At 41.5% G+C, this 21,516-nt stretch overlaps 1 protein-coding gene across 6 annotated transcripts in view; it reads left to right on the forward strand.

The window, feature by feature from the left end:
• LOC129842484 (ral GTPase-activating protein subunit beta-like) overlaps positions 1–21,516 on the forward strand; it is an 81,897-nt gene that overhangs the window by 17,229 nt on the left and 43,152 nt on the right. For all 6 annotated transcript variants that reach the window (XR_008757604.1, XM_055911050.1, XM_055911051.1 and 3 more), the window contains exons 4-9: positions 5,642–5,811; positions 6,113–6,299; positions 8,269–8,400; positions 8,830–9,011; positions 13,174–13,319; positions 13,586–13,802. Coding sequence is in view for 5 of the 6 variants with exons in the window: in XM_055911050.1 (XP_055767025.1) it covers positions 5,642–5,811; positions 6,113–6,299; positions 8,269–8,400; positions 8,830–9,011; positions 13,174–13,319; positions 13,586–13,802 (1,034 nt within the window). In the remaining variant the exon portion in view is untranslated. The remainder of the gene's footprint in view (positions 1–5,641; positions 5,812–6,112; positions 6,300–8,268; positions 8,401–8,829; positions 9,012–13,173; positions 13,320–13,585; positions 13,803–21,516) is intronic.

Raw genomic sequence — 21,516 nt, forward strand, 5'->3', positions numbered from 1 at the left:
CATATCTCAGATCCATTTGCATAGCTAGTTATCTTCATCTTAGCTAGCTAACAGTGCAGAACAACTAACCAATTTACGAACGCTCAACACCCGTTGAATATGGCCGGTGTCAGTAAACTTTGGCAAAAAAGTAATTATATTTTTGACAGCAGCACAGTTGCAGTCCCCAACGGTCTGGATAACATAACAGCCTAACAAGTTCTGCTAGGGCAAGTAAAATGGTCAGAGTGAGCTGTTCTCTCATTTGTGTCTGGAAGTAGCTAGCAAGCTAGCCAAAGTTAGCTAGTTAGCTTGGGTGCTTGACTGCTGCTGTTAGGTCAGAACGCTTGGATCAACGCTACTCCTTGGCCAGAGCGTCCAGTGTGCACTCTGAACTCTCCGAGAGTGGAACACTCTGAATTTACGAACATACAATCTGACAACCCTCTTGAGTTTACGAATGCCCAGAGCACACTCTGGCACTCCAGATTAAATTTACGAACACACCCGTAGTATAAGCCCGCCTTTAGTCTTGAAATCTTAAAGAGATCGGTGGGGCTAAAGCTTAAAAGGGTGTGAACGATGTTGAATGGGTGTAGACAAAGAAGAGCCCTCCAGTAGGTACCAAAAACATTCAAGGGCCATTTTCTCAAGTGAGCTAACATGTTTATCAACTTTCAAAGCAGACTTACTTTCCAATTGTTCCTCAACTGTAGTGTATGATATACCATTTTCTAGCTCTGAGTCTTTACTTTTATCCAATGTAAAAAACACAATTTCAAAATTTTCTACTTAAGATCGAGCCGGTCGGTCACATATGTGACTCACCACCTGGATTCGGTCTTATGTAGCAAAATTTGAAATCGTTTTTTTTATGTAGCTTAACTTGGACTCAGAGCTACAAAATGGTATATCATACACTGCATTTTTTAGGAACCATGGGAAAGTAATTCTGCTTTGAAAGTTGATAAACTTGTATACTCACTTTTGAGAAACTTAAATGTATAAATCATTTCAAATTCGTTGTTAAACCAGACTGCCCAATTTTTCTTTCTGTTATTGACGGATAGCCAGGGGCACACTCCAACACTCAGACATACTAAACACAAATGCTTTGTTTGTAAATTTAGTCTGCCAGATCAAATACAGTAGGGATGACCAGGGATTATTCACTTGATAAGTGTGTGAATTGGACAATTTTCCTGTCAAAATGAAACAAGTACTTTTGGGTGTCAGGGAAATTGTATGGAGTAAAAAGTACATTTTCTTCCGGAATGTAGTGAAGTAAAAGTTACCAAAAATATAAATTAGTAATGTACAGATACCCCCCCCCCCCCCCCCCCCCCCCCCAAAAAAAACACTGAAGTAGTACATTCAAGTGTTTTTACTAAAGTACTTTACACCACTGCCCAAATGCCTTCACACCAGTACATTAGCATACAGTGTATATACTGTTACAAATGCACCTATTACATAGTATTCCATATAAGTTAAGGCCATGCAACCTGAGATGAAACCTGAGTGAGGTGCACATGTAAAGTACATAAACAGATGCATGTGCCATATATTTATGTGGTGGACACTTGATACGGTCACATGATATTGTTGTGGTATGTCACAAAATCATGTTATGTCCACACGTATAAATTATTTTATTTTATATATCTATATTTTTCTAAGTGGATGGGTCTCTACAGAAGGTGTTAACAGTACAGCCAGATAGTTACTTGCATAGTAGCAATATCAGAAATAGATCCTGTCAATATAAATATACAGAATGTACAAGAACAGTATCAATAACAATATCAGTGATAGACAAGGTAGTTATGCATACAATCAGGGGTAAAGTGGCTGAGCAGCAGGATAAACAAAAAAAAATGATAGAAGAAACCTATGGCAGGTGTGTTAGGAGAGAGTCATTTGAATAGAGGCACTGCAGATAGTGCTGATGACTGGTCCGTCGCAAAACTTCCTGATCTTCTCAAAAAGATACGTTTGTCTAGCTGTGTCCAGTCCAGGTTGTGCTTGTATAGACGGACCATCTATGGGAGGAAGGGTGTCACCGTTGTGAAGCAGCTGAAGCCTGGTCCCGACTGAGTTCGAACGCTCCTTGACAACAACACCAGGCTCCAGATCATCGAAGCTGTAAAACAGGGAATAATAACAAAAAATCTGAAGACATTACAACCTTGCACAGCATCAATTCATCTCCCAAGTTTATATAAGAAGAATAACCTCATACAATTCAATGAAAAATTATTTTTACCTGAAGTGCTGGTACTGCTTGATCTGTGGCAGCGGCCTGAAGTACGGAGTCAGGTGTTGTTGCCAGCAATAGCTTTACACCAGCACCGTATTATCCTCCAGTCCAACCAGCTGTGGGATGTTGACCCCTGTACAACATCTCAGACAAAGTGTTCACTCTGGTCTTTCGGAAGCGCTGCTTGATGAAGCTGACACCAGCCGGGGGAAAACTTGGTGTGGTTACCTTTGCTGGATGACATGCCTTCATCAATCAAGTAGTTGACTTGTTGTATTCCGTCACAGCAAACACCAAACAAGCCACACTTGCGACGAGTTAAAAAGTAGATGGGACCTGCAAACAATAGTGCACCTGAAAACAACAAAAGAACCGTAAGAGAAATTACAATGAATTGTCTCACTCCTGTCAGTCTTTCTGCACACAGTTCAGTGAAAGGTAGTTGCCTCCCTCCCATATATATCAAATGTTGCTTACTTGTTGAGCAAAATCAAAGCTGTAATGCAATCTTATGTCTTTGCTTGCTGGTTCAGTGGGGCCCCCCAGAGAGAACTGCAGGTCTTGACAGGTGGTTTTGCAGTCAGCAACCATCTTCTGGTAGACAGACCGCTCACTCTGAACAAGCAGGAGATGCTGCTCTTGCTTCTTCAGCTTGGCTGACTTAACAGCTTCTGGAAAATACAGAAGTAATGTAAGATCAATAAAAGTAGTTTCAATCATGTTGCAGGTCAATTAAATAATCAAAATGTGTTTTTGCTTTACATACCAAGTGTTATCGATTCCTTGTAGAGACGCCACACTGCTGCTTTTGTCACATGGGATGGCAGCAGCTTTCCACCAAAGTGTTTTTGTTCTGGGTGACGTCCTGGTAATACTATTGCATTATCCTCTGCGTAGTTGTTGAAGTTCACCACTTCGTAATGCTTCAGGTGTAACCTGTGCTTGCTTGGGCCAGCTCTCTTTTTGATGAGAGGCATTAGACCATTCTCTTTGTATGACTGGTGGAGGGGAGTTAAGCGTGTTCTACTGATACAATGGATGTGAAATGGCATTCTGAGAGAACATCACTACACACAGTTCATACACGTCATGTTAGCTAGCTAACAGCAAGCTTCTTAGGGATAGACTTCCCGCTAGCGGGACACCAGCCGACAACATCCAGTGAAATTGGAGGGCGCACAATTGAAATAAATAAATCGCAATATTAAACATTCATTAACATACAAGTATCTTATATAATTTAAAAGCTTAAATTCTTGTTAATCTAACTGCGTTGTCCGATTTCAAAAAAGGCTTTACGGCGAAAGCATATCATGGGATTGTCTGAGGACGGCGCCCCAAATCAACATATTTTTCAACCAGCACAGGCTTCATAAAATCACAAATAGCGATTTTAAATAAATCACTTACTTTTGAAGATCTTCCTCTGTTTGCAATGCCAAGGGTCCCAGGTACAACATGAATGGTCGTTTTGTTACATAAAATCCTTCTTTATATCCCAAAAAAGTCTGTTTAGTTGGCACCATCGATTTCAGTAATCCAAAAAGCTACCGCTAAACTTCGTTCAAACAAGTCAAACAACGTTTCTATTTAATCCTCAAGTACTCTAAAATGTAAATAAAATATAATATTTCAGATGGAAAGTAGTATGTTCAATAGGAAAGGAAAAATTGTAATCACGCTCACTCTCCCTCGCACGCTGAAAGACTGATATTGTTCCGGTGCTCTTCTCACCCAAACTCCAAATTCCTGCTTGTTTTTCAAAAATCAAGCCTGAAACCTTGAATAAAGACTATTGACATCTAGTGGATGCCATAGGAATTACAATCTGGGAGACGGATTTACATAGAAACAATAGATTTCCATTTCCATTATAAAAAATTCTGGTTGTCTTCAGATCTTTGCCTGCCATGTCAATTCTTTTATAGTCGCAGACATTATTTTAACAGTTTTGGAAACATCAAAGTGTTTTCTATCCAATGATACCAATTATATGCATATCCTGGCTTCTGGGCTTGAGTAACAGGCAGTTTACTTTGGGCACGTCAGTCAGGTGGAAATTCAGGAAACTTGACCCTATCCTTATTTTTAACTTGGTCTTTTGTTTAGACATGTAGTTAGCTAGCCAGCTAAACAATTAACCATAATCCCAAACCATAGAGTACTAGCAATACAAACCGATTTAACCTATTTTGTTAACTAACTATGACAATGTTAGCTAGCTAACATTAGGCTATAACAAAAGCTATGCGAAATTGCATTGCACACAGTTCATACACTTAAGTTAATGTTAGCTAGCAAGCCAGCCATCTAACCTCAGCTAACGTTAGCTAACAGCAAGCTTTAACTTGGTCTTTTGTTTAGATGTTTAACGTTAGCTAGCTAAACAATGAACTATAATATGGATACTTGCATACCGGAGTCTTTAAGTTTTAATACGCGATACATAAAAAAACAAACCTGCGTTAGACAGGATTACCCACCCTACACATACTGACCAGCTCAAATAGACAGTAGTGTCCAGCCCACTCATTATCTCAGCCAATCATGGCGAGCAGGAAGGTTGCCTACTTTTTCTGTGGCTTAACCAACTAGGCTCCTAATTTAACCATTTTATTCGTATTCACAGATGGCATAAACATTTGTTATTAAGGCACATGAAAGTTCACATGTTCAAGTATGCATTTCTGCCAAAAAACGCAATTTGATAAAAAAATAAAAAATAAAATAACGTTCTAACGGCTCTCCTGTGAAGTCGTGACTTGCTACATAGTTTCCTGAAACGGGTCACATGTGGAATGTGCCCTATCAGCTACTGTTTGCGCCTGCAGTCTTCCCAGGGGGTTTTCAGGTTTATTTACCAAACCCTGTCTTTGGCTCGGGTTGACTTTTTCCCATTGTCGCACCATGGAGCCTGTTGCCTTCCCTTGAATGTGGTCGTTGTCCAGTATGTGCGGTTCACATCTAATTGGATTGTACGCGAGCTCGGGCAACGATGTCAGGGTCTTTGCATTTGTTGCACAAATCCCATGCAAGTCATTGTACTTAAATTAGCATATTTTGCACGTCATTAACAAATCTATGTGACTTTGTTTTAGCTAAACAATGTGTTATTTTGTTTTTGTTTATTTTGTAAGTTTTGTAATTATCTGTGTTAAGGTCTTACCAACAATATCTGCTAAATATTTGTATGCGACTAATAAGATTTGATTTGAACCTACTTTGCTTAAATAGCATGGTAATTCTAAATAGGGACAGATACCCTCCATTAGTTCATCAAACTAAATCACAAGGCTTAGGGGAACGGAGCATTGAAGAGGGAATGGTCAATGGAGTGTATATTTCCGCTTCCTTTTACAAATGCGGTCCATTACTGTCTCTTTCTTTACCTCCCTCCCTCAGGCCGGAGCATTACAGCCCCATGCACTTCCGGCTGTGCCAACAGGTGCTGACGGCGGTGCAAAAGCTGGCCAGGGAATCGGGCGGCGGCATGGCCCGGGAGACATGGGAGGTGCTGCTGCTCTTCCTGCTGCGCATCAACGACACCCTGCTGGCCCCGCCCACAGTCGGAGGTCAGCCAAGTGGAACAGACGCAATTAGAGTACTTTTTCTAGTGTTGTGGGGCAATTCCTCACATCCACTTCGGCCACATTTTAGTCTACCATTGATATCATACCATGACCAATATGTGGAAGTTAGGATTCGCCGCATTATCTTTTTGGCTTTGATAAATTAAGTAACTTTGCTGTTAATATTACTATTTAGAAGCAAATGACGATGTTGTATGGGAGCATTTTTCCCCCATCTAGACATTTTGGATGATGCAAATTCATCCTTACTCCACCCTGTCCCCCATCCCCCAAACTCGCTCAGGTGGTATAGCGGAGAAGCTGGCTGAGAAGCTGATCAGCGTGCTGTTTGAGGTGTGGTTCCTGGCCTGCATGCGCTGCTTCCCCACACCGCCCTACTGGAAGACGGCCAGGGAGATGCTGGCCAACTGGAGGCACCACCCGCCCGTGGTGGAGCAGTGGAGCAAGGTCATCGCCGCCCTCACCTCCAGGTAGCCACACCACAACAAGAACAGGGGTTGCCAACCCTGGGATTGCAGGCTTTTGTTTAAGCTCAGTGCTTAAACATATGATTAGCTTTTTTTTTAAACAATGTGCGTGGATTTATTGGACACCTTCAGGTAAGACCAAATTAATTGGATAACAGGCAGTAGGAGTTTTTTCTGTCAACAACTAACCTGTGTTTTCTACAAGCACATGGAGTATCCAGCCAAATAGAAAATCAGCCAGCCAGAATCCCCTCAGGTTGTTAAGACAAGCCTCTGGTACATTCTAATGCCTTGATTCCATACGAAATACACAGTGAAATTATTTGAATTGGGTTTACTGGTTTTACCTCCCGGATTGGAAAAATTAGTTGTGACAGTGTTCACAATTTAAATTACTGAAAATGTATGAGTTTTGGATATTGTCTAGGCCTATACTGTATGATCAGGACAATTTTCTGTATTTTTAAAATTCTTTTTTTAACCTTTAACCTGTTTTCTCTTGATTAGAATGATCTAATTTAGACACTAAGTAGTCAAACCTCTATGCTATGATGCTCCAAATTGAGATCAGGTGCATCCAATTTCCTTTGACCATCCTTGAGATGTAACTAAAACTTGATTGGAATCCTCATGTGGCCAATTAAATTGTTTGGACATGATTTAGAAGGAAACACACCTGTCTATATAAGTCTAAGGAACTGTCTGTAGATCTCGGAGACAGAATTGTGACAAGCCATCTATCTGGGGAAGGGTATAAAACAATTTCTAGAGTGTTGTACGTTTCCAAGAGCACAGTGGTCTCCATAATTGGGAAATGGAAATAGTATGAAACTACACAGACTGCCTAGAGCTTTCTGTCCGACCAAACTGAGCAAGAAGGACCTTGGCCAGGTAGGTGACCAAGACCCCAATGACCACTCTAACAGAACCACAGAGTTCATTGGCTGAGATGGGAGAACCTGCCAGAAGGACAACTGTCTCTACATCACTAACCCAATCTGACCTTTTTGGGAGAGTGGCCAGACCGAAGCAACTACTGAGAAAAATGCACATGCCAGCATGCCTGGAGTTTGTAAAAAGGCATTTGAAAGACTTCGAGCACAGTGGAAAAGATTCTGCCTAAATGCAAAGTGCTGTCTGGAGAAAAACAGGAACAATTCATCACCCGTCTAACGCCTTTCCTACCATAAAGCATGGTGGTGGCACATCATGCTATGGGGAGGATTTTCAGCGGCAGGGACTGAGAGACTGGTAAGGATAGAGGGAACAATGAATGGAGCCAAATACAGGAAAATCCTTGAGAACCTTCAGAGTGCAAATGACCTCAGACTGGGGCGAAGATTTACGTTCCAACAGGACAATAACCCCAAGCATACAGCCAAAGCAACGCTGAAATGGCTTCAGAACAAGAATGTGAAACTCCTTGAGTGGCCCAGCCAAAGCCTAGACTTGAATCCCATTTGAAAATCTGTGGAAAGACTTGAAGATTGCTGTTCACTGCCATTCCCCATATAACTTAACAGAGCTTGCGAAAATCTGTAAGGAAGAATGGGAGAAAATCCCCAAATCCAGATGTGCAAAGCTGATACAGACACACGACTCGAAGCTGTAATCGCCGCCAAAGGTGCTTCTACAAAGTATTGACTTAAATAAATGAGATGTTTCTTTTTCAAGACATTTGTAAACATTTCTAAAATCATGTTTCACTTTGTCATGGGGTATTGTGTGTAGAAAAACCATCATTTTAATCAATTTGGAATTCAGGCTTGTAACACAACAAAATGTGGAATAAGTCAAGGGCTGTGAATAGTTTCTGAAGGCACTGTACATGTAGGAATATTTATAAACACTTTACTAATGGTTCAAGTATTTGATAATGGATTATTAGCTGATTTATAAGCACAAATTCATATCAAACATTAATTATGTAAATGTATTCATAAGATTCATTAAATGTTCTGTTTTGGCACAGACTGTTGCGGTTCACCTACGGTCCATCCTTCCCTCCGTTCAAAGTCCCAGAGGAGGACGCCAACATGATCCCTACTGAGATGGACAACGACTGTGTGGCTCAGACCTGGTTCCGCTTTCTTCACATGCTGAGGTGAGTCCCACGGAGCTAGCTATCTGTATATGTGTGGCACAGCATGGGAGGTATTGCTGTTCAAATCTATACTGTATTCTGTGTAATTGCTCCCCGATGAAATAGTATAACTTTCTTCAATCATCATTTAAGAAACGTATCCTGGAAGTAGCTTATTGGGTCTTTTTGATGAAGAACATACAAAAATATACATAAAATCAAAAAATGGGATCTGAAAATGATTCTAGACTCTTAATGGACCTACAAAATTGTAACCTAAAGATCTTAGGCTACATCAATTTAACTGTTACTCTCTAGCAGTTGTTTTTGTCTAGGTTGTGGAGAGAAATAACATATTACTTTACCTACAGACTTTGGGAAATCCAGACCAGAACCAACGTTTTTGCACCCCTATGCTAACAGTTCCCTCTACCTCTCTTCCTCTTGCAGTAACCCGGTGGACCTTAGCAACCCGCTGACGGTCAGCTCTACGCCAAAGTTCCAGGAGCAGCTGCTGGGGGTGAGCGGCGTGCCCCAGGAGGTGATCCAGCAGCATCCCTGTCTCAATCAGCTGCCCCAGATCTTCTTCAGGGCCATGCGGGGGGTCAGCTGCCTGGTGGATGCCTTCCTGGGTAAGACTACCTCACTTTATCATTTTTCTTTCTCCATTGCATATACTGTTACGTTTCACTTTGGCACTGTCCAGAGACAACCCCTAGCCCTTTCCCCTAGGCACTTCATGTAGATCTGGGCCCGTATTCATGAAACAGTTCAGAGTAGGCATCTGGGTAGGAGTGCTGATCTAGGATCAGTTTTGCCTCATAGATCATAATGAATAAGATTACATGGACAGGGGGACCTGATCGTAGCTCAGCACTCCTACTATGAGACGCTTTCTGAATACGGGCCGTGAAAAAATTGGATAGGTATGGTAGTAGTTCCTTCTCCCATAATAGGCTGGAGATTTTGCCCTGTTGCTTGAACCTATCCAATACTTTCATATCCTCATGTTTTGCTTGATCACATCTGAAATAAGAGGCCCCGTATATGTTTCCTTCTGGCTAGGTGTCGGACTCGCAAAGAGAGATATTAGAGAGAAACTGCCTTATGGGACTTAATTAACTTCGGCATTCAATTCAGGAGTAAAAGGGTTTAGATTTTGTGGACATTGATAATGTGAAGAAAAGAAAAAAACATCAAGCAGACCTCCCTGTGTTTTTGCCCTATACTTCATCTAAGCACTGTCACAGTGAAGGCTATATACCTCCCTAAATCTCTTGACATCCCCATGTTTAATGAAACGGCAGCGCAAGTCTACTTAGATTTTTCTTTTGGTTAATGTATCAGTTTTCATTTTGAAAATCACAAACTAGTATTAGATATGCTGCCAATTATGTTCTACAGTGCCAAAAACACACAGAATGTCTCTAATAAATACCTAACATGGCTTGAGTTGTTGAACAGTCATTTAGCCCAATAACTAACCCGCCATTTTGTGCTTCTGCTTCAGCTTTTGTTATTTTTCGTCTTTCCCAGAAACACCACTAGTGTTGTTTCCTAGGACCAATATACGTGACAAACTTCACCCTCTAGGTACACTATTAAACCAGATCTAACCCAATGAAATCCAATCACTAACATTATGTATATAACAAACAAGATTCCCTATAGTGTGGTGCCACCCTTCTACAGTCACAAAAACAACCTATTCATACACATCTAGGAAAAACACATTATTCACTGTGTCAGAAAGAAAAGCTGCGAAGCTGTTTTGATTCTTAATTTTGATCGATGGCCGTGTCAGCTGCCAGAAGAATTGGTCAATTTTGTCATGGCTGGTTGGTTAGTCGGTCTGTGTTGTGATTTTCCAGGCTGTGCTTTGACAGCTTTCTTTCCTTCAGGTTTCGCTGTGTCTAAGAACACCTTTAGAGAAAGGCTTCCCTCCATGCCCTCCTATGGTACTCCGTAGTAGTGTGCTCCCAACCAATCATAAAGGGAGCTGAAGCATTTTGTTGGATTTCCTGGGGCTCGCAAAAATCTGACTCTGTGGTGAAGCTAGCTGGTTCATGCACTTAGTGGCTGTGTCCAAATCAATTGAATCCATAATCACTATAAGGACAGCAGTAACAAACGGTCTCAATCCTGAAAACGTCTCTTCTCTACCCCTGTATTTCTTGTTATTTTTATATACAGTGCCTTCAGAAAGTATTCACACCACTCAACTTTTTCCACATTTGTTGTGTTAAAAAGTTGGATTAAAATTGATTTAATTGTCATTTTTAGTCAACGATCTACCCAATATGAATGTGGAAAAAAACGTCTAAAATGTATGAAAAAAAACTATCTTGATTTGATAAGTATTCAACCCTCAATACATGTTAGAATCATCTTTTGGCAGCGATTACAGTTGTGAATCTTTCTGGCTAAATCTCTAAACACTTTCCACACCTGGATTGTGCAACATTTGCCCATCTATTCTTCAAGCTCTGTCAAATTGGTTGTTGATCATTGCCATACAACCATTTATGTCTTGCATAGATTTTCAAGCAGATTTAAGTCAAAACTAACTTGGCCACTCAAGAACATTCACTGTCTTGAAAGCAACTCGTGTGTAGATTTGGCCTTGTTTTAGGTTATTGTCCTACTGAAAGGTGAAGTCATTTCCCAGTGTCTGGTGGAAAGCAGACTGAACCTGGTTTGCCTCTAGGATTTTGCCTATGCTTAGTGCCACTCAGTTTCATTTTTTATCCTGAAACTCCACAGTCCTTAACGAGAACAAGCATACCCATAACATGATGCAGCCACCACCATGCTTGAAAATATGGAGTGGTACTCGGTAATGTGTTGTCAGTGTGGACAGTAAGGGAACAGTAAGTACAGTTGAAGTCGAAGTTTACATACACCTTAGTCAAATACATTTAAACTCAGTTTTTCACAATTCCTGACATTTAATCCTAATAAAAATTCCCTGTCTTAGGTCAGTTAGGATCACCACTTTATTTTAAGAATGTGAAATTTCAGAATAATAGTAGAGAATTATTTATTTGAGCTTTTATTTCTTTCATCACATTCCCAGTGGGTCATACGTTTACATACACTCAATTAGTATTTGGTAGCATTGCTTTTAAATTGTTTAACTTAGGTCAAACGCTTTGGGTAGCCTTCCACAAGCTTCCCACAATAAGTTGGGTGAATTTTGGCCCATTCCTCCTGACAGAGCTGGTGTAACTGAGTCGGGTTTGTAGGCCTCCTTGCTCGCATACACTTTTTCAGTTCTGCTCACACATTTTCTATAGGTTTGAGGTCAGGGCTTTGTGATGGCCACTCCAATACCTTGACTTTGTTGTCCTTAAGCCATTTTGCCACAACTTTGGAAGTACGCTTGGGGTCATTGTCCATTTGGAAGACCCATTTGCAACCAAGCTTTAACTTCCTGACTGATGCCTTGAGATGTTGCTTTCAATATATCCACATAATTTTCCACCCTCGTGATGCCATCTATTTTGTGAAGTGCACCAGTCCCTCCTGCAGCAAAGCACCCCCACAACATGATGCTGCCACCTCTGTGCTTCACGGTTGGGATGGTGTTCTTCAGCTTGCAAGCCTCCCCCTTTTTCCTCCAAACATAACGATGGTCATTATGGCCAAACAGTTTTATTTTTGTTTCATCAGACCAGAGGAAATTTCTCCAAAAAGTACGGTCTTCGTCCCCATGTGCAGTTGCAAACCATAGTCTTACTTTTTTATGGGGGTTTTAGAGCAGTGGCTTCTTCCATGCTGAGCGGCCTTTCAGATTATGTCGATGTTGGACTCGTTTTACTGTGGATATAGCTACTTTTGTACATGTTTCCTCCGGCATCTTCACACAATTCTTTGCTGTTCTGTGATTGATTTGCACTTTTCGCACCAAAAGTACATCTCTAGGAGACAGAACGCGTCTCCTTCCTGAGCGGTATGACGGCTGCGTGGTCCCATGGTGTTTATACTTACTATTGTTTGTACAGATGAACGTGGTACCTTCAGGCGTTTGGAATTTGCTCCCAAGGATGAACCAGACTTGTGGAGGTCTACAATGTTTTTTCTGAGGTCTTGGCTGATTTCTTTTGATTTTCCCATGATGTCAAGCAAATAGGCACTGAGTCCTTGAAATACATCCGCGGGTACACCTCCAATTGACTGAAATTATGTCAATTAGCCTATCAGAAGCTTCTAAAGCCGTAATATCATTTTCTGGAGTTTTCCAAGCTGTTATAAGGCACAGTCAATTTAGTGTATGTAAACTTCTGACCCACTGGAATTGTGATACAGTGAAATAATTTGTCTGTAAACAATTGTTGGAAAAATTACTTGTCATGCACAAAGTAGATATCCTAACCGACTTGCCAAAACTATAGTTTGTTAACAAGAAATTTGTGGAGTGGTTGAAAAATAAGTGTATGTAAACTTCCGACTTCAACTGTATATGCCTGTAATGTGTGATAGGCTGTGCCAAGCTACTGAATAAGTGAACTGTTGTCAATCAAAATTGGTCGTAAAGGAAAATGTGAATCTTTTTCTCTAACCTTTATCTGTGGTGAGTATCTTGCAACAAAGAAGACATCCATCCATATGAGATCAATTGTGCATTTTAAGCAGTTTTGTTTCTGTCTGTGGAGGAAAGGAGAAACACAAAAATGACACGCTGCCGATGTGGACGTTACTAACATCGGGAAATTGGCCATGATTGGTTGTTGCTGTTTTCACTTCAAGCACTTGAATGTCCTCTGTGCCTCGTTCCTTCTCTCTCTCCCTCAGGTGTCTCCCGTCCCCGGTCGGACAGTGCCCCGCCAACCCCTGTCAACAGACTGAGCATGCCGCCGCCCACCACCAACACCACGCCCCCTCACAGCCGTCGCCACAAACCCACAGGGGTAACAAAGATGGCCAGTAAAACCTCAACGGTAGGTTCCTACCACAGAGTTTGTTGTACTTCTTTTGAGCTGCTGTTTATTAGTCTTTCCTAATTTGGCCCATTTGTATCAGATTTAAAATGGAGAACTGACGTAAAATGGGAAAAAGACTTCATACCTTTGCCAAATAATGTTTTTTCCAATCTTAAAAAAAAATATGAGTGAATGTTAATGAATATTCCTATTTTTACTGTGCCTGTGATAGTTAATTTAATAAATTCCTGGTTATCTACCACCCCCCTCCCCTACCCACCCAGGCAAGCATAACACACCAACCCAAAGTGTCCCACCAGCCGTCCTCCACCTCCCCCCTGTCCAGCCCCAACCAGACCAGCTCGGAGCCCCGGCCGCTGCCTGCCCCCACCAGGCCCAAGGTCAACAGTGTCCTCAACCTTTTTGGCCAGTGGCTTTTTGACGCCGCACTGGTGCACTGCAAGCTCCACGCAGGCCTGAGCCGGGACAACAGCATGACTGGTAAGGCAAGGGTCAGAGGTTAAGGGTCAACAATTGGTCAAAACTGGTTTGACTAGAATTGTGTTGTACTGTACTCAATAGTCTAAAGAGTCTTCCTCTCCTTTATTGTAGCCTCTTCTTTAGCTTTGAAAAATGTGTTCAGAAGGGCATGTTGTGGAACATTCATATACAGTGCCTTCGGAAAGTACTCGGACCCCTTGACTTTTTCCACATTTTGTTACGTTACATCCTTATTCTAAAATGTATTAAAAACAAAAAATCCTTAACAATCTGCACACGATACCCCATTATGACAAAGCAAAAACATGTTTTTAAATGTTAGCAAATGTATTAAAAATAACAAACACATACCTTATTTACATAAGTATTCAGACCCTTTGCTATGAGACTTGAAATTTAGCTCAGGTGCATCCTGTTTCCATTGATCATCCTTGAGATGTTTCTACAACTTGATTGAAGTCAACCTGTGGTAAATTAAATTGGTTGGACATGATTTGGAGAGGCACACACCTGTCTATATAAGGTCCCACAGTTGACAGTGCATGTCAGAGATAAAACAAGCCATGAGATTGAAGGAATTGTCCGTAGAGCTCCGAGACAGGATTGTGTCGCGGCACAGATCTGGGGAAGGGTACCAAAAACTTTCTGCAGCATTGACGGTCCCCAAGAACAGGGAGATGACCAACAACCATGACAGCCCGCCGAAAGGCATGTAAAGACTCAGACCATGAGAAACAAAATTCTCTGGTCTGATGAAACCAAGATTGAACTCTTTGGCCTGAATGCCATGCGTCATGTCTGGAGGTAATCTGGCACCATCCCTACAGTGAAGCGTGGTAGCAGCATTCATGCTGTGTGGATCTTTTTTCAGAGGCAGGGACTGGGAGACTAGTCAGGATCGAGGCAAAGATGAACGGAGCAAAGTACAGAGAGATTCTTGATAAAAACCGGCTACACAGTGCTCAGGACCTCAGACTGGGGCGAACGACCCTAAGCACACAGCCAAGACAACGCAGGAGTGGCTTCAGAACAAGTCTCTGAATGTCCTTGAGTGGCCCAGCCAGAGCCCGGACTTGAACCCAATCGAACATCTCTGGAGAGACCTGAAAATAGCTGTGCAGCAATGCTCCCCATCCAACCTTACAGAGCTTGAGAGGATCTGCAGAGAAGAATGGGAGAAACTCCCCAAATACAGATGTGCCAAGCTTGTAGCGTTGTACCCAAGAAGACTCGAGGCTGTAATTGCTACCAAAGGTGCTTCAACCAAGTACTGAGTAAAGGGTCTAAATACTTATTTTATTTACCTATTTCAGTATTTTTTATTTTGAATACATTTATTTATTCTAAAAACCTCTTTTTGCTTTGTCGTTATGGGGTATTGTGTGTAGTTTGAGGGGGGGGACAATTTAATCATTTTTAGAATAAGGCCCCCCACCCCCCCTCAGACAATCCCGCAGGTGAAGATGCCGGAAATGGAGGTCCTGGGCTGGCGTGGTTGCACATGGTCTGCAGTTGTGAGACCTGTTGGACGTACTGCCAAATTCTCTAGAACGACATTGGAGGCAGTTTATGGTCGAAAAATGAACATTAAATTCTCTGGTAACAGCTCTGGTGGACGTTCCTGCAGTCAGTATGCAAATTGGAACATTTTAGAGAAATACGCTTTTTGTGCGCATGGAACATTTCTGGGATTTTTTAAAATTTCAGCTCATGAAACATGGGACCAACACTTTACATGTTGCGTTTATATTTTTGTTCAGCATAGAACTGTATTATATAGAACAACAATGTCAGCTCTATTTCAATTAGGAAATTAATGTTCCACATTTGCCTGCTGAATGTGGCCCATTTGGTAAGGGTAAGGATGCTCATCTGCCATTTTGGCTCTTTCACACCAGTGGATATGAATCAAATGAGACAATATTAATCCACCTTAAGCTATTGAGATGCACCTATAGTGTTATTTTTGTTCAAGTTAATTTCCTTATACATTTTAGTATTCAGCCTCTTTCTTTACATCATTGAACAGGTTTCTTTTTTCGTCTTGGTGGTTTTATTGGGATCGGACTGTGAAGAGTAGACTGGAAAGGTTGCAGAGAGATCAAGTCAATGGTATACAGATGTCAGATCTTAATTTGATCAGTACTATCGCAGCAGCAAAACAATCCTGCAACCACTTTGTCGGTGGTTAGGCTATTAACTAGCCAAAATTAGGCTACATGAAAAAGGAAATAATGTTAATATAACCATGTTGTTGTGTGTTTTCAGTAAATGTATGTAAATCATGAATCTCATCTGCATTTCCTGCAGTACAGGAAAATTCTCAGCAACAAGAGTGATCAAATTAAGATCCTACATCTGTATACATGTGTGGCTGGGTCTGCGGCACTAACTGCTGGACCACACAAGCCACACTATTGAGCCAGTTTCATTTATCATGGGAAATTAGGAAATGGTGGTCTTAAATTGGATGAAGTAGCAGGCAAAAAGGTGTGTGACGGTAATGGTGTTGATTTATCCTGGATTGTAGGCCGAGCTGTCTTCCACTCGCGCCTCTACAAATAAAACCCTGAGCTGGTCTTACTTTTAGTAATGGACAGTTCATAGTGTCAAGTTACCAAAGGGAATTTCAGTTGGGAATTCAGTCAATCTTAATGTGTTTTCCGCCACCTATTGCAGATTATGCTAATATTAGTATTCATCTTCAATTGTGAGAAATGGGTAGGATGGCTGCCAGTATCATTGTTTCTATCCTCCATTTTGATGGACTGTGGTTTTTCAGTTGATCTAGGCCAGGGGTCGGCAACCCGCTGCTCTTAAGCCACATGCAGCTCATCAACCCTTCTCTTGCGGCTCCCTGGTTATTTATAGATTACAGTGCATTTATAAAGTATTCAGACCCCTTAACTTTCTGCACATTTTGTTACGTTACAGCTTCATTCTAAAATGTATTAGATACTTTTTTCCCCCTCATCAATCTATACACAATACCCCATAATAAGAAAGAAAATACAGGTTGTTTTTTTTGTTGCAAATTTATATATATTTTTAACGGATTTATTACATTTACATAACTATTCAGACCCTTTTATTCAGTACTTTGTTGAAGCACCTTTGGCAGTGATTGCAACCTCAAGTCTTCTTGGGTAAAACGCTAATAGCTTGACACACCTGTATTTGGGGAGTTTCTCCTATTCTTCTATGCAGATCCTCTCGAGCTCTGTCAGGTTGGATGGGGAGTGTTGATGCACAGCTATTTTCAGGTCTCTAGAGATGTTCAAGTCCGGGCTCTGGCTGGGGCACTCAAAGACATTCAGAGACTTGTCCTGAAGCCACTCCTGCGTTGTCTTGGCTGCGTGCTTAGGGTCGTTGTCCTGTTAGAAGGTGAACCTTCGCCCCAGTCTGAGGTCCTAAGCACTCTGGAGCCTGTTTTCATCAAGGATCTCTCTGTACTTTGCTCCGATCATCTTTCCCTCGATTTTCCAGTCCCTGCCGCTGAAAATCATCCCCACAGCATGATGCTGCCACCACCATGCTTCACCGTAGGGATGGTATTGGCCAAGGGATGAGCAGTGCCTGGTTTCCTCCAGACATGGCGCTTGATATTCAGGCCAGAGTTCAATATTGGTTTCATCAGACCAGAAAATCTTGTTTTATAGTCAGTCTTCCGTCTGGCCGCTCTACCATTGTGGCTTCCGTCTGGCCACCACAAAGGCCTGATTGGTAGAGTGCTGCAGAGATGGTTGTCCTTCTAGAACAGAGGGGCCTGATTTGGTGTCACGTTTTTTCCCCAGCCCCAGCTAATACACCTGACTCCAATAATCACCTAATCGTGATCTTCAGTTTAGAATACATTTGATTAATCAGCTGAGTTTGCTAGGGATGGAGAAAGTGTGACACCAATCAAGCCCTGGAGGACTGGAGTTGCCCACCCCTGTTCTAGAAGGTTCTCCCATCTTCAAAGAGGAACTCTGGAGCTCTGTCAGTGACCATCGGGTTCTTGGTCTCCCCCGATTGCTCAGTTTGGCAGGGCGGTCAGCTCTAGAAAGAGTCTTAGTGGTTCCAAACTTCTTCCATTTAAGAATGATGGAGGCCACTGTGTTGTTGGGGACCTTCAATCCTGCAGACATTTTTTGGTACCCTTCTCCAGACCTGTGCCTCGACACAATCCTGTCTCGGAGCTCTTTGGACAATTCCTTTGACCTCATGGCTTGGTTTTTGCTCTGACGTGCACTGTCAACTGTGGGACCTTATATAGACAGGTGTGTGCCTTTCCAAATCATGTCCAATCAATTGAATTTACCACAGGTGGACTCCAATCAAGTTGTAGAAACATCTCAAGGATGATCAATGGAAACAGGCTGTACCTGAGCTCAATTTCGAGTCTCATAGGAAAGAGTCTTAATTCTTAAGTAAATAAGGTATTTCTGTTTTAAATTTTTTATACATTTAAATATATTTCTGAAACATTTTCCCTTTGTCATTATCAGGTATTGTGTGTAGATTATTATTATTTTAATTACATTTTTCAAATCGGAAAAGTTAGTACCCCCCCCCCAAATTAAATAAGGTTAATCAAAAAAAATACTTCATTTCATTAGGAATGAAGCCAGGCACCTGCACCTACTGGTGTGAGGCTTAGATATATTCTCACGCCAAGTTGCAAAAGGCGGCAATATGCAATACACAGTGTCCGGTCTCGCCAACATACAGGAAGGACAAGGACATATAGGTGTCGAAATTCAAAGCCCTGAGAACGGACCTGCAAAATCTCGTGCCAGATATCACCAGTAAATTATGCTATTTATTTATTAATACATTTGTAAGATTTTTTTTCATAACTGTTAGAAATACCAGTTTTTGTTTAGATGTGAATTAATTGAATATTTGTAATCTAGCTGACATAATCATTTGTTTTATAGGCTCACAGCTGGCACTGAGGGGAGCAAAGGTGAGGAAAGAAAAAAGGTGGACCCATCTTAGAAAACCATACTAATGGTTAGGGCCTCCCGAGTGGCGCAGCTGTCTGAGGCACTGCATCGCATTTCTAGAGTCGTCACTACAGATCAGGGTTCGATCCCGGGCTGTGTCGCAGCCGGCCGAAACCGGGAGACCCATGAGGCGGCACACAATCGGCCCAGCGTCGTCCGGGTTATGGGAGGGTTTGGCCGACTGGGATGTCCTTGTCCCATCGCGCTCTAGCGACTCCTTGTGGTTGCCGGGTGCATGCACGCTGACTTCGGTCGCCAGCTGTATGGTGTTTCCTCTGACGCTTTGATGCGGCTGGCTTCCGGGTTATGCGAGAAGTGTGTCAAGAAGCAGTGCGGCTTGGCGGGGTCGTGTTTCGGAGGATGCACGGCTCTCGACCTTCGCCTCTCCCAAGTCCGTACGGGAGTTGCAGCGATGGGACAGACTCTAACTACCAATTGGATATCACGAAAAAGGGGTAAAAAAAACAACATATTTTTTGATTCTATTTTTTAGTATCGTCTACCATATACCATGTAAAGATAAAAATGTGATTAACAAATCAGGACAGCCATTGTAATCAAAATAGGCAGCTCCACGAGAGATCACTTTCTCCAAAACAATACGGTCGTTGTCGAGGCCAAAGGTGCTGAAAATGGTCTGCAATTTTTTGAAACAAGTAATTTTTTTCATTTCACTTCACCAATTTGGACTATTTTGTGTATGTCCATTACATGAAATCCAAATAAAAATCTATTTTAATTCCAGGTTGTAAGGCAACAAAATAGGAAAAATGCCAAGGGAGTGAATAATTTCGCAATGCACTGTATGTGTTATTTCATAGTTTTTATGTCTTCACTATTATTCAACAATGTAGAAAATAGTAAAATAAATAAAAAGCCTTGAATTTCGCTACACCCGCAATAACATCTGTTAAACACATGTGATGTGACAAATTAAAATTTGATTTTGATTTGTGTCCAAACTTGACTGGTACTCTATACTGATTACCATCAAACATTATTTTTTCATTATAATACTTGTGTATCTGTGTTTGATTATTACATTCCTTGCTGGGCTTGATGTGGGTATTTCAATTAATTCCTTTTGTTGGTAGGTTTTTAAATAAAAAAGTAATATCGCTATGTTATTGTATGTTCACAAGATTCGATTTTCTCCAACTTCACCAGACAGCCGCTGTGCTCTGCTCTGTGACCCTGAATGTCAGATTTAGTGGTAATTTGATCTGACTGGTATGTGGTGCTATTGCCCCCTTTGCACATGAAAAGGGCTTGAATGTATTGGCTTTTCCAGTCATAAAAGTTGCCGACCCCTAATCTAGGCTGTTGCATTTTTTGTTATATTTCATTATCTTCTGGTTTAGTTTTCAATTTCAGTTTTTGCATGTTGGTTATTTGTCATGATGGTTGTTTCGACTGTCTATCTTTGTTGACACTGATGTTAAGAGCACTTAGAAATATAATTTTCTATTTTGCAGCTGCATTTGTTCAAATTCTTTTTTTTTTTTACTTGCAGTTTTCCTGTATTTGATTGGAATTTTTTGTGTAGAATTTTCTTTGTGCCCATTGTCATCGCCCTGGTTGCCAGGGGGGTATTCATTAGGCACCAAATGGAAGAAAACAGATGGAAACAAGGAGAGGGACTACCTGAACCTGTCCGATAAGAAACACTTGTTTTCGATTTCCATCGCAAAACATTCTGCTATGGAATGCTCTAATGAATATGACCGTGAACTTGCCAGTCCCAAACCACCCCCCCCATTCTACCTGGAATCAAACTGACCTGCTACACCTGGATCATACCCATGTAATCTCCTTCCCAAAGGGTCTCACACACTAATACTTATTTTCCAAAGAAACCAACAAACGTTCCGTTTTTCTGCCGTAGCTTTCTTTGCTCCTCAGTTGATGACCTTGAATTTGTATGTACTGTATGTTACACATGTATGTGGTGGATGTCTGTTCCATATATTTGTGCCATATATCGTGCCTCGTGTGAACTTCCAAGGGGCTAATAAGTAGACATTGCAAACTGAATTTTGCCATTGATGAGAAAATATATTCACCTGTTTCAGCTCTTTGTGGGCTGCTACACAGAGCTCACAGAGGCTGCTGTGTGTTTTACATATCTCTTTTTGGCTCCGAAAACATAATGAAACTTTACGTAATCCAAATCGGTTGTTGTCGGCAGAGCAAAATGCCCAGACAGAAGTATTGTAAATGCTCCCTTTTCAAACTGTATGAAGTGCATTCCAAATGGCACCCTGTTCCTTATTAAGTGCACTATTTTTGACCGGGGCCCATAGCACTGCTGTATGGAATAGGGTGCCATTTGGGATGGAGACCATCCTGGCAGGACATTTCATCAAGGTTGCAGCAGTAGAGCAGTCAGGCCAAAGTAAGTAACAATGGACTTGAAAGTAAATATCCTCCATTGGATGAATCCATTAGCACAACATCTAATTTTGGAAATAATTATTCATTTTACCACCGAGCTACCACTGAGCTCAGAGGCCTTATTGGAAATTATGGAAAATTGCCCCCAACTTTTGCAGTTTCTTTTCAATTGAAAAACAGGTACTTTACATATCCACTTTGTCAGTGGTTTCTGCCTATGACCTAACACACAATTTTTCTCTCATTCTACCCGTCTTCTGTCCGCTCTCACCACTTTCCTTTTCCTCCTTTCTCTATCCGTCCTCTCTTTTCTACCCCCACCCTCTCTC

This window comes from Salvelinus fontinalis, unplaced genomic scaffold, assembly GCF_029448725.1.
Source record: "Salvelinus fontinalis isolate EN_2023a unplaced genomic scaffold, ASM2944872v1 scaffold_0043, whole genome shotgun sequence".
Taxonomy (NCBI): Eukaryota; Metazoa; Chordata; class Actinopteri; order Salmoniformes; family Salmonidae; genus Salvelinus; species Salvelinus fontinalis.